This window comes from Chelon labrosus (genome assembly GCF_963514085.1).
Source record: "Chelon labrosus genome assembly, chromosome: 2".
Taxonomy (NCBI): domain Eukaryota; kingdom Metazoa; phylum Chordata; class Actinopteri; order Mugiliformes; family Mugilidae; genus Chelon; species Chelon labrosus.
Genome location: NC_140338.1, coordinates 14168878 through 14181378, shown reverse-complemented (window position 1 = coordinate 14181378; position 12501 = coordinate 14168878). Strand labels below are relative to the sequence as shown.

Below are 12501 nucleotides of genomic sequence, written 5' to 3'. Positions count from 1 at the left end.
ATTTCTGTTGATTTGGGCGTAATGAGGAAAACCTGTCAGGACCCATTTTTATTATGATTTCCATGGAGAGCATGAGATGAAATAGGGAGGGAAACTGTGCAGAAAACGACCAGTGATAAAGTGCTGTAAGCCATAATTAGAAATAAAAAATGTCCCTCAGTTGGAATTTTGTGTTTTCTTTGAATGAGAAAGTAAATTTGTCCATAAGGTTCACCTGATATGTGGAAACAAAGTGTGCACAATGAAGAAGAGGTCTTTACGCGCAATACACAGACTCCTCCCAGACGTGCCTGCAAGAAAACCTCTTGTTACAGTAGGAGCTGGCCACTGACAGACGCAGCATCCTCACTGACTGATGCTCTGCGAAGCTTGAATCAGCGTCGTTGTTCATAATAAGTAACTTTTACGCACGATGAAAATGAGAGCCTTTATTTCCACAGTGACGGTGCTGTGGGTGATAACGATTCCCTGCCTGGAAGCCATCCACGGACCGTACAACTTCGGCCAGCACGATTTATTCCACAAAAAGAGCAACTGCAAGCCCATTCCTGCAAACCTCCAACTGTGCCACGATATAGAGTACACGGACATGCGCCTCCCGAACCTGCTCGGGCACGAAACCATGAGTGAAGTTCTGCAGCAAGCTTCGTCTTGGATCCCACTGGTCCAGAAGCAGTGTCACCCGGACACGAGGAAGTTCCTCTGCTCTCTTTTCGCCCCGGTCTGTCTGGACGATTTGGACGAGCCCATTCAGCCGTGCAGGTCCCTGTGTGAAAGCGTCAAGCGCGGCTGCGCGCCCGTGATGTCCGCGTTTGGCTTCCCCTGGCCGAAGATGTTGGACTGCGACCGCTTCCCACTCGACAATGACCTGTGCATACCTCCAGCAGTCACAGAAAACTCGGTTCCAGTCACCAGAGAGGGTACGGTTCAATTCAGCTCTGTTTAAGAAGCAAAATCCACAGGTAGCACAGTGGCAGAAGAATTATACATTTTCCACTTCATACAACTTATGTGTGAGCAGGATAATTATAAATCTAGTGTAGTAGCTTGTGTGTCCTTTTAATTACTGTGGTCATATCAAATGAATAAGTCCATTCCTCCACACAGTAAATATTATTTTGTGTCTAATTATGACAGATATTGTAACATTTACCATGTCTAATTTCTGTTTTAGTGCCCAGGGTGTGTGATGCTTGCAAAGAAACGGATGAAAATGACAATGAAATTGTTGACAACCTGTGCAAAAATGACTTTGGTAAGTCCACAAACACAGTTCATCAGAGCAGTGTAGTTCCCAAGGTGAGGATCATAGAGGTCATCAAATGAGGTCCCACTTTTACCTTCACAATTTGTTCATTCTATCACCAAGACTTGTGAAAGTGTTCAGGCATTCATTGTGTCCATTAGCTTTCTTAAGGACAAAGGTGATGTGCATGCATTGTTTGTAGAAACTGAGCTATTCACAGTTCACTATTCTCCCTGTGTCTCCTGTAATCAATAAGCTCTGAAAATCAAAGTCAAGGAGATCTCTTACGTCAACGGTGACACCAAAATAGTGCCGGAGCACAAGAGCAAGACCATCTACACGATGAACGGCGTCACCGAGCGTGACCTGAGGAAGACGGTGCTGTGGCTGAAGGACGGGCTGCAGTGCATCTGCGAGGAGATGAACGACATCAACGCCGCCTACCTGGTCATGGGCCAGAAGATGGACGACCACCTGGTCATCACCTCGGTGAAGCGCTGGCAGAAGGGACAGCGCGAGTTTAAGAGGATTTCACGCAGCATCCGCAAGATGCAGTGTTAGGAAGGGGGCACGAAATAAAAAAGAAAAACTGCATGTCAAGGTTAAAGGTCAAAGTTTAGTTGGGCCTGTTCTCATTGTTTCTTTCCAGCTGACACACAACTTGCAGTTATGGTTTATACTGTATATTCTGCTCTAAAGTGCAACGAAGATGTTTCCCCTAGCCTCAGAAGACACACAGCTTCCATTATCTTCCATTGTTTTATTATTAAATGCCCAGAATCTTTAAAAAGTCATATGGAGATTAGGCAACGTGACTTAAAACAAATTACATAAACAAAACTAGGGGAAAACACTATTTTAAAATCTCTGTTTTAGTGTAATTCGCCCGTTGACTTGCATTCATTTTGCACGAACTTGTGCCCCTTAGTGGTCAATTTGGAAATGGCGTGTCTTCCTCTGGGGAACAGGCTTTGCTGTTGTCTCATTGGTTGCAGGTAATTGCACTCAGCTGGTGTCCAGAGTGCAGAGGAATAACAAATGTCATGGTTAGAGTGAAAACTAGCAGAGCTTTGAAAGCAGGATTAAAAATGAATGACTCCAATAACCTTTTACAGATGTGACCTGCTCTTAGTCCACGCAGAAAGGGTGAGCTTATCAGAATTTAAGACATTTTTTTTCTTTTCTCTTCTGGGGGTTAAATCAGGGTAAAAACCAGTATTTGTAACTTGTTTAGGACGCAGCTCTATTAAAAACCACTTACATTGTGAGAGTTGAAGTCTCTGACAACTTGTCGATTCAGCTCCAAAAACTCAAAAACTGACTCATTTTGCATGGTGCATGTATGGCTAAAGCTGTGATACCCCTGTGTGTGTGTGTGTGTGTGTGTGTGTGTGTGTGTGTGTGTGTGTGGTGTGATGTTCAAATAACATTTGTATTTCCACCATTTCCTCAAGAAAAAAAAAAAAAGAGAGATAGCTGGCTATATTCTCTAATATCCTTAGTTAACTTTTTGTACGAGAGTCGCGGCATAATTTTCTACCAACGTATGAGAAAAAAAATAATATTTTTCTACTCCACACTTTCATATTTCATTTAAACTTTTATTTTGCGTCTTCAGTCTGTCTTGAGTAACACGGATTGGTTTTGAGGTATGGGGGCGAATATCTGACTTTTGGTTTGTAGCCTTTTCGATGAGCAGTAACTCGGTAAATAATCATGTGGTTGTGTGTATGTTCACAATGTAAAGTTTTGTTTTGTGTTTTTTGAAATATTACAGTGTAAATATCAAATACTGTCATTTATTCTTGTATAAAGTTTCCAGTGATTAAAAGCTGCCAACTACAAGTTTGAAATGAGTGTGTGTGTGGCAGGAAAAAACATAAATGAGTCATTTTTAGGATTATCCTGATGTCAAAACTGTAAAACGTAAAATAAGCCACTCTGTGTTACCAGTTGAACACCGCCATCTAGTGGAATTAACTGGTAAGATCACAAAGATACATAAATTCACATGCCCATAAACGTTTCCTCTTCTTTTTTAATCAACCAATTTAATCTACCTAAAACATCTCAGGGTTCAAATTATGTTGACAATAGTCCACCCAAATTCCAGAAAAGTTGGGACGTTCTTTAAATTTGAACAAAATGAAAACTGAAAGACTTTCAAATCACATGAGCCAATATTTTATTCACAACAGAACATAGATAACGTAACAAGTGTTCAAACTGGGAAATTCATCCACAAAATGAGCTCATTTCAAATTTGATGCCTGCTACAGGTCCCAAAAAAAGTTGGCACAGGGTAGCAAACAACTGAAAAAGCAAGAAAGTTGAAAAAGATTCAGCTGGGAGACCATCTAGCAAGTGATTAAGTTAACCGATATCAGGTCTGTAACATGATTAGCTATAAAAGGGATGTCTTAGAGAGGCAGAGGCTCTCCAATCTGTGAAAGAGTGCGTAAAAAGATTGTGGAATACTTCAAAAACAATGTTCCTCAACCTCAAATAGCAAAGGCTTTGCGACTCTCACCATCTACAGTGCATAACATCATCAAAAGATTCAGAGAAACTGGAGATGTTTCTGTGTGTAAGGGACAAGGAAGACCTCTACTGGATGCTGTGGTCTTCGGGCCCTCAGACGACACGGCATCACTCATCGGCATGATTGTGTCACTGACATTACTAAATGGGCCCAAGAATACTTCCAGAAACCGCTGCCTGTTAACACAATCCACCGTGCCACCTGCAGATGCCAACTAAAGCTCTATCATGCAAAAAAGAAGCCATATTTGAACATGGTCCAGAAGCGATGCCGTGTTCTGTGGGCCAAGACTCATTTGAAATGGACTGTTTCAAAGTGAGAAAGTGTTCTGTGGTCAGACGAGTCCAAACAGACCTTCCAGCGTGTTATCAGCGTTCAGTACAAAAGCCAGCATCTCTGATGGTATGGGGGTGCATAAGTGCATACGGTATGGACAGCGTGCATGTTTTGGATGGAACTATGAATGCTAAAAGGTATATGAAGGTTTTAGAGCAATGTATGCTCCCCTCCAGATGACGTCTATTTCAGGGAAGGCCTTGTATATTTCAGCAGGACAATGCAAAACCACATACTGCAGCTATTACAACAGCATGGCTTTGTCAGAGAAGAGTCCGGGTGCTGAATTGGCATGCCTGCAGTCCAGATCTTTCGCCAATAGAGAACATTTGGCGCTTCATTAAATGAAAAATACGAACTCAGACGAACTCTTAAGCAGCTGGAAACCTATATCAGGCAAAAATGGGACTGAATTCCAACATCAGAACTCCAGAAACTCACAAATTCGATGCCTATAGACGTCTTCAAACTGTTTTGAAAAGAAGAGGAGATGCTACACTGTGTTAAACACGCCCCTGTCCCAACTATTTTTGAGACCTGTAGCAAGCATCAGATTTGAAATGAGCTCATTTTGTGCATAAAATTGTAATATTTCTAAGTTCAAACATTTGTTATTTATGTTCTGTTGTGAATAAAATATTGGCTCATGTGATCTGAAAGTCTTTTAGTTTTCATTTTGTTCATATTTAAAGAACGTCCCAACCTTTCTGGAATTTGGGTTGTACAATGGCACATATAAAACTACGAACTTAGACTGAAACTAGTACTACTTTATATTTAAACACTCAGTGTGATGCTTTATTTTCTTCGTTTTGTTTTATGAGCATTAAAAAACACTGATAAATTAAGATATTTAAATGATTATCAGCAGACGTTCTGACATTTGCTTATGAGGCTCCCTCCCTCTTGCTGATTTTCAGGAAGTCCCAGACATTTCGACTGTCACATGAGCCTCTGAAGGAGTCAGTCACATGAATTAAGGTGTGAAATCATGTGAAACCAAACCAGAAGAGGTGTTAGGAGGGAGTTGTAAAAGGGATTTTGCCTGAAATGTTGTTTACCTATTCAGAATGTCCATAAGGGAAGCGACATCGTTCAGACATTAGTGCATTTTAAATGGTGTCCGGAAAATATTTGGACCCAAGCGGGTTTCTTCAAAGTCCACACCTTGAGTTGTGCTCTCCTGCTAGCTGTCACCTGACTCCCATCTGATCTTCATGACTCACCTCCACAGCCCTCATGTGTCACTGCTTTGATTGACCCAGAAATACCTGGGACTCCCCACCGGCCAGAAGACCTGATGTAGCCTCTTGAATGAGTGCCAGAGACTCTTCTCCTCGACTCCTACAGTCTAGACACCAGTTTCATTCTGACCCGATAGAATTTACAAGTCGTAGTCCGGCATCAACAAAGGAGGGCAGCAGGAGTTTTGCCATTACACTTTAAGTGGCAACAGCGCCCTGCATGTGTGAATTCCTACGTGCGTAGGAAACTCATGTACATACGTAAATATGTAAGGGCCTGAAAGGTTGCACGTTGAATCAAATACTAGGTATTGTCTTGAGCTACTTTCTTCTAAGCACCTGAATGCCTCTTCCGCTACTGTACTTCTGTATAATAAAGAGCAGAATCGGAAGTTTGTATCTTTGGAACAAGTGACCCACTTATGGTCCACTGTGAAATTATCATAGTAATCAATATTTGAATTAGTTAATTAATTAACCAGTGACTTTAACGTGATCCCCACTGAATGATGCTTAGATTATTGCCCCAATATTGTAAATGGTATCACAGGTATCTAGAGTGACACACGGTGCAAGCGCACCTTGGTGGGGTCACAGTTAATGAAGCTGTGCTGCAGGAGCCTATGTCCTAACACAGCATAATGCAGTCAAGCATTAGTATAGCCCCCACTGGTCACTGGTGTCGCCATAACTGCGCAATTCGGGCCGTTTAACAGAAAAATTAAATTACATCACGTCGAAAAGAGGAGACCTGCATTTGCGATGCATTTAAAACTGTCGGAAAAAAATTAAAAGCGAACAGAGGGAATGGAGTGTATGGGGAATTTGCTATGACACCCTCTATGTGACGTTTAAGGTGGGGGGGAAGATGGCATGTGTAGAAACCTTGAAAACTACCGCTGGGAAAATTGGTGTTTTTGAATTATTGTGTGTCATCCCTTGCATTATACTAGTTAGTCCATTTTTTTTGTTGCTGTAGAATAATCATAATAATAATAATAATAATAAGTTTTGTTTGCTTTGTAAAAACCGCACCTCTTGCTCGGGGTGCTCGAGTTTCCGACGGCATTGAACGCAGCAATCGTCTGTCGCTTTCAGCCGTCGCAGCGACTTATCTTAAAACTTTTTTTTTTTTTTAAAGTGTGCACTTGAGATTTGTGTTTCACCAATTTAGTGCCAACATACTATAAGCACGACCCTTTCCTCCCCAATGGCTGCTTAGCAGTGAACCTTTGAAAGCAGGCAGGGCTCCGTTTTGACGAAGCTCGAAAAACTCCGCGGGGAAGTTCCCTAGGAAATCCCCCAAGACTGTTCGGGGATATTATTCTGTTGCGCCAAATCTCCGACACAATTGACCTCCGCTGTGTGTTTGTGAAGACGCAGGGTTGGAGGCAGAGGCGTCAAATCTTGGATTATTAAAAACAGAGACGATCCGTCTTTCAAACCAACTAGAAGATGGACAGCGTCAGTATAAACTCGGAAGGCGACGCGCTGAAGGACAAAATGCGGAGCTACAGCGTCCTGAATACTCTGTACCATGAGACGCAACAGGAAATCGACCTCCTGAACAAACAAATCTGCCTAAAGGACAACATCATTGCCGATTTAAAGACCAGGCTGGGCAGATACGAGAGGGTCTACATGACGGTGGGCGACGGCGAGTCTGTGGTCGTCGGCCCGTCCACCTCTTTAGTGGAGAACTTGCTCAAGGAGATATGCAAACTAAAACAGAAGAGGAGCGATATGGAGTTCAAGGCAACCCGACAAGCAGAGGTAAAAATCTGCTGCAGATGTGCACCACATCTGTCACACTACAGGGGGAAAGTTAGTCTGTCCTGTCTGGGTATCACAAGTCTTTTTTTTAAAACAAGGAACAACAAGATTTAAATAAAGCAATATGTCTGTGAAGGTTCTTCTCAGTCATCCAGGTTATGGTTTATAAAATATTTAAATAAAGCAGTTTAATAATTAAAAGTTTTGTTGTCAGTGTTTGTTGTGTTAATTTGATTAATCTGTTTTGTACATATGTTCAGGGGCACATTCAGAGACTCAAATGATCACAAAAGATAATTCATTGTATTTGTTATGCACACCTCACATATAAAATCCACGATGTGGCTGCACTTTACAAACTGTCGTGACCACGCTATATATATATATATTTACCCCCCACCTCGTCTTGCTCCCAGGAGATCCAGAGGCTGAATCTGCAGCTCAGAGAGAAGGAGCTGGAGCTGGAGAGCGTCAGGTGTCAGCCTGAGCACGAGAAGGACCAGGAGATCCACAGGCTGCGGGCGTACCTGGAGGAGAAGGAGCGGACTGAGGCCACCAAGTCTGTCCTCTGCACGTCTCTGGCCGAGGAGGCCGAGCAGCTGCGCAGTCAGCTCGGCATGACGGTGAAGGTGTGCCAGGAGCTGCTGGCCAGGCTGGAGAGAGGGAAGAAGGGGGGAGAAGACGTGGAGGAAGTGGCCCACCAGCAAGCGGCTAAGGAGGTGTGTGTGACGCCTTTGGTGTGATTGCACAACTTGTGTTGGACATTTCTCTTTAAATGCTAGTTAGTGCAACCTTTTCTATTCTGACACCTCTTACACAATTTTCTACAGACGTCAGAGTCCAGTGACAACAGCGCTGTTAATGCCCAAATCCGCCAGCTTCAGGAGGAGAATCAGCAGCTGAAGCAGCGTGTGGCATATGTGAGTATTCACTGACAATACTTTTAAGCACAGTTCAGTATGAATGTGCTTAGACTGGGCATGATCTGAACAGTGTGATGAAAAGGTCTAACTGTTTGTTTTAATTGCTCCTTTTAGGTACAAGGTCTGAACACTCAGTGGCAGAAGTATGACTCAAGCAGGGAGGACTACATTAGAGGTTTATATCAGAGGCTCAAGGAGACCACTGGGCAGGGCTTGATGCCAGCGATGGGCTCTATCAGCACTGGGTTGCTTCATCAGGAAATTTCCAGGCTCAATATCCTACTTAAAGAGAAAATAAATGATTGCTCAAGGCTTGAGAGAAAACTGGAAGATACAAGGAGACTAAACCAGGAGCGAATCCAGACACTGGAGCAGCAGGTTGGTGCTGCATCATTATCCTGGTGGCTCTCTCTGAATTCTGCTGTGAGCATGTATAAGCTCTGTCAGTGTTCCGCTTCTGTGAACAGAAAAAGAATAAGGGTTCTTTCTTTTTCTTCCCAAGGTTCTCATCTACACAGACGACTTTAAGTCAGAGCGAGCCGACAGAGAGCGAGCACAGGGCCAGATTGATGATCTGAATCAGCAGCTCTCTCAGTTAAAGCAGCAGCTACGCAAACAGGTGAGACGTCAGCCCTTCAATTGTGTGCATGAGTGTCACTTCCTGTTATCATCAGCACCTTCCTGGTTGAGCAGTCTTGACGGTGTATGCATCTCGCTCTTTTCAGCAGGGAGCGAGCAGAGAGAGCAGAGACGTGGTTCCACTGTGTCGCGTGCACATAGGACACAGGATCTCCTCAAGGCGAAATAAGGACTCCCCAGAGCCTCTGTTGAGGGCCACGGCTGAGAGGCAGCAGCAGCCTGCAGCAGCAGCATCAGCAGCAGTAGCAGCAGCGGCAGCAGCAGCACCCAACTCTGCCTGGAACGAAGACCCAGGCCGGTCAGAGTTACAGTGCCCACGGTGCTACGCTAGGTTCAACGATGCAGAAGCTGCAGAATACCTGAATCATTGTGAAGAGTGTGCCCGACTGTAAACGGAAATACACTCATTTGGAAATAACAGTTATCTCTTACTGACAGTAACTGAACACTGAAGACCAGCACTACACTGCAGAAAATAACCTGGGCGGAGATTCCAGTTCGGAGACTCTTGACTACAAATGAAACAACTGACTTACACAGTGAAGCAAAAGTGTACAACCCAAAGTTCCCGTGCCCCAAGAGAAATTAGCTCATCGAGCCTTTTTCTAAGTCTGCGTAGTTTCGCTGTCAACTTCTGAGAGTTCCCGCACTGGCGGGAGATTATCGAAGTGGAGAGGAGGATGCTAATGCGATGTATCAAATATACCTCAGTGTGTCAAATTACAAACTTGTTGCACTTTCTTGACGTTTAGACAAAAACTAATCCTAGGATCGTACGTTTGAGAGATTCATGATGCATAAGCTTCTTGTTTTGGATCTAGTACATAATGTGGTGCTATTGTTCGTTTATTTTTTTTTTGATTGAACGTTTATTCTGTAAAAAAATATATATATATATTCCTATTGACAGATTTAAAAATATTACTATATTGATATTTATTCTCTTTGTATGTATAACTGGAAAAGACAAAGAATTTTCGTGCAATGTTTTGTTGCCTTTTTTCCACCAAAGCCATACATATATATATATATATATATATATATATATATATATTTTTGTAAACCTGTGGGATCAACAATGTTGAATACATTACAACAATCGAAATACGTTTGTGATCCCATGAACAGTGTATGTATGTAAGGACTGTATCCCTACTGACGATATGCTTATTTTTGGAGATGTGCCACATTTCTGGAGGTGGCGCATTTATTTTTGTAATAAAAAAAACTGTTTACCCACACTTTATCTTTGGCTGATTTATACAACTTGAAACACAGCTCATTATTGCGCGGTGTATTTTAATTCTTGAGACAGTCTGCAGCCTCGAGCTGGAGCCGCACATCACAGCCTAACCACGAAAATGTTGGCGCTGCTTAATCTGTGTGCATGTCTCTTTAGCGTGTCACGTGTGTGTGTATGTGTGTGTGTGTTTGCGCATGGTGGAAAACCCCTTCCCAGTGTTGCCTGAATGGGCACGCTGTACTTGTGACAGCCAGATTCCCAGCTGTTGTGTAGCCGAAGCAAACACTGCAGGGATACTGAGGGGACCGGTGGAGACCGTGGCTCAAGTTACACCCAAACCCCAAACAACTGCCTGCGGATCAGTTAATGACTAAAACAACATGCAGGCAGACGCTGTGAAGTATCACTTTGACACAAACAGTGGTATTCGGTGAATCAGTTGTCATGGGTTTGGTGCAGTAAGCGCAGGAAGCTGGACATCCCCTGTTCAAAAAGGAAGTAGGCAGTTGCAAAGCATAAAAAAGATAACTGTGGTATTTTTGTGCAAGTGAAAACATACCTACTCTGGCTGCATTGTTCTGTGATCAGATAAAAGCACATTTAAAGACACACAAGAACCTTTGATCAAACATACATTCTTCTTACAACTTTAAAGATGAATATATAGATAAAAACAACTCTTGTTCTGTTCAGTGATTTCTTTCTCTTTCTCTTTCTTTTTTTAATGCAAATGCTAAACCTTCAGCAGCTCACTTTGGCACATGTCTACCAAACTGGCTGCTATACGCCAGGAGTTAATTTTGCCTTGGATAGCCTACGACGAAAAATGATAAATTCAATAACACAAAAACATTTTATTACTTAAACGTTAAATTAAAATTTAGTAATAGGTTTACAGTTAGTTGTCCAGCATGTTTGTAGACTGGGAGCTGCTGCCAACAAAATCGTTAGCTTAGCGTAGCACAAAGAGTGGCATCCTGGTTTTATCAAGTCGCAAAGATATAGTCTGTATAACAGTTTTTCCACACAGGTTTGCGTATAGATCAACCACACAACATATAACTTCCTTTAAATATGGCGTTTTTTTGTAAAAACAGCACAGCTAGTGGTTTAGCTAGCATACCAGCTACTAGCACCTACATGAGTAGCATTAACGTTCCCATCTAGAAATTTAATAAATGTATTTCTAATCACTGTTTTTTTGTTTTGTTTTGTTTTGTTTTTTGTTTTGTTTTTTTTACCACCAAGGACTTATTTAAGAAAAAGAAGATGAAAAGAACAACGTCAGGTTTTAGAGTTGGTACATCCCCTGAGGGTTCAAATGACACCAGGCAGCATCACATGCTAACTTACTCATCGGCTAACTGGGGAAGATGAATCCGTTTCCAATACATTTATTTCATTTACATAACACAGCCTGGCTGCAGTTCAGGTGCCTACAGAATGAGTGGTTCCAAATTTGGCTTTAAAGGGCAACTTCAGCAGCTCGCTGTAAGCCAGCCACATGCAGACTAGCAGAAATACACACAGACCCTAAAAAGGCCACGAGCTGAGCGCTGGGGATTCTCCCCCACCGCCAGCACACACCTACGCATTTACAACAGGGTCTATAAGTGACTGAACTTCCACACACACACACACAAATGCTCCACCCACCAATCTGAGAGTGGAAAAAAATAGGTCACAAGTCCCCACCTGAGTCTCTGGGAACTTTTCTAAGAAACGAAGAATTAATAAGAAAGGCTACACGGAGGTAGATCAGTTCCTGTTGGAGACAGGTTTCAAAGCACCAGGATGTGCTGATGTAGCCGTCATATACTTTAACAGATAGGGAAAACTTCAGCCTGACACTTATCCAGGAAATACGGAATGGATAGATACGACCTTTAATCTTCTGTGTATCCTAAAAGAATGGGACTTTCCCGCCATTGCGTGGGAATTCCCAAAAAAGCAGACACGTTTATTTGAAATTGAGCGCTGTATATTTGCCTAGATCGTTTTAATGTTATGTTTATTGGTTGAGGCAATTGTACTAAAGCTGACTCCTTTTTTTTTTTCTTTCCCCCAAGTCTTCTTGGTAAGTCCATAGTTTCGTCCATCAAAAAACAGCATTGTGGCAGCCTGAACCAATAAGGATGGGGAGATTCCCTCCTTAGAAGTGTATGCAATCCTTAAGCGCCCGAGGCAGTTAACAATGAAAAGAACAGCGTTCTGATTACAAGCTACAGCACAAGGCGACTCAGATCCCTTTTAATAAACCCACTGACGCTCTCCCTTGTCATTGTCTGACTGCTCTGAGTGCATCGGTTTGTTTTCCCTCATCCACCGAGTCAGTTTTTACAAGCTCAATTAATGAAACATTTGAAAGAAAACAAAAAACACGTTGGAAATTTATTTTAATTGACTTTAATAGACCACAAAAATCTATTATTAACCTGCTGGGAATGCTATGACTTTGTCTGCTCTTTATCTCAGTTTTTATCAAACAGACACAAATCTGCACCATTTTCAAGTTTTATTTAGATCACGGCCTACGTCTGGGTCTCTCATTTTTC

The 12501-nt window shown here is 42.4% G+C and overlaps 2 protein-coding genes across 3 annotated transcripts; both read left to right on the top strand.

The window, feature by feature from the left end:
* Nucleotides 1–418: 418 nt before the first annotated feature.
* On the top strand, nucleotides 419–3089 carry sfrp2 (secreted frizzled-related protein 2; the record flags this gene model as incomplete). Its single annotated transcript, XM_084569154.1, has 3 exons — nucleotides 419–920; nucleotides 1175–1255; nucleotides 1503–3089. 3 exons carry the CDS (start codon nucleotides 419–421, stop codon nucleotides 1805–1807), a joined length of 888 nt encoding a protein of 295 aa, XP_084425280.1. The 3' UTR covers nucleotides 1808–3089.
* Nucleotides 3090–6449: 3360 nt separating this feature from the next.
* tnip2 (TNFAIP3 interacting protein 2) lies at nucleotides 6450–10000 on the top strand. Of its 2 annotated transcripts, none has more exons than XM_084569096.1 (6): nucleotides 6450–7141; nucleotides 7558–7860; nucleotides 7972–8061; nucleotides 8179–8442; nucleotides 8567–8683; nucleotides 8793–10000. In XM_084569096.1, the coding sequence occupies exons 1-6, from the start codon at nucleotides 6824–6826 to the stop codon at nucleotides 9093–9095; spliced, it is 1395 nt and encodes a 464-aa protein (XP_084425222.1). In that variant the 5' UTR covers nucleotides 6450–6823; the 3' UTR covers nucleotides 9096–10000. The 2 variants fall into 2 exon arrangements, with proteins under 2 accessions (XP_084425222.1, XP_084425221.1); XM_084569095.1 differs by having other exon boundaries at nucleotides 8790–10000.
* Nucleotides 10001–12501: the final 2501 nt, after the last annotated feature.

Bases quoted from the DNA above. Each gene is read 5' to 3' on its own strand.
- tnip2 (XM_084569095.1), top strand. From the start codon at position 6,824: ATGGACAGCGTCAGTATAAACTCGGAAGGCGACGCGCTGAAGGACAAA. The intron at 7,861-7,971 runs GTGTGTGTGACG...AATTTTCTACAG, and splicing joins ACCAGCAAGCGGCTAAGGAG to ACGTCAGAGTCCAGTGACAA. The intron at 8,684-8,789 runs GTGAGACGTCAG...CGCTCTTTTCAG, and splicing joins AGCAGCAGCTACGCAAACAG to CAGGGAGCGAGCAGAGAGAG.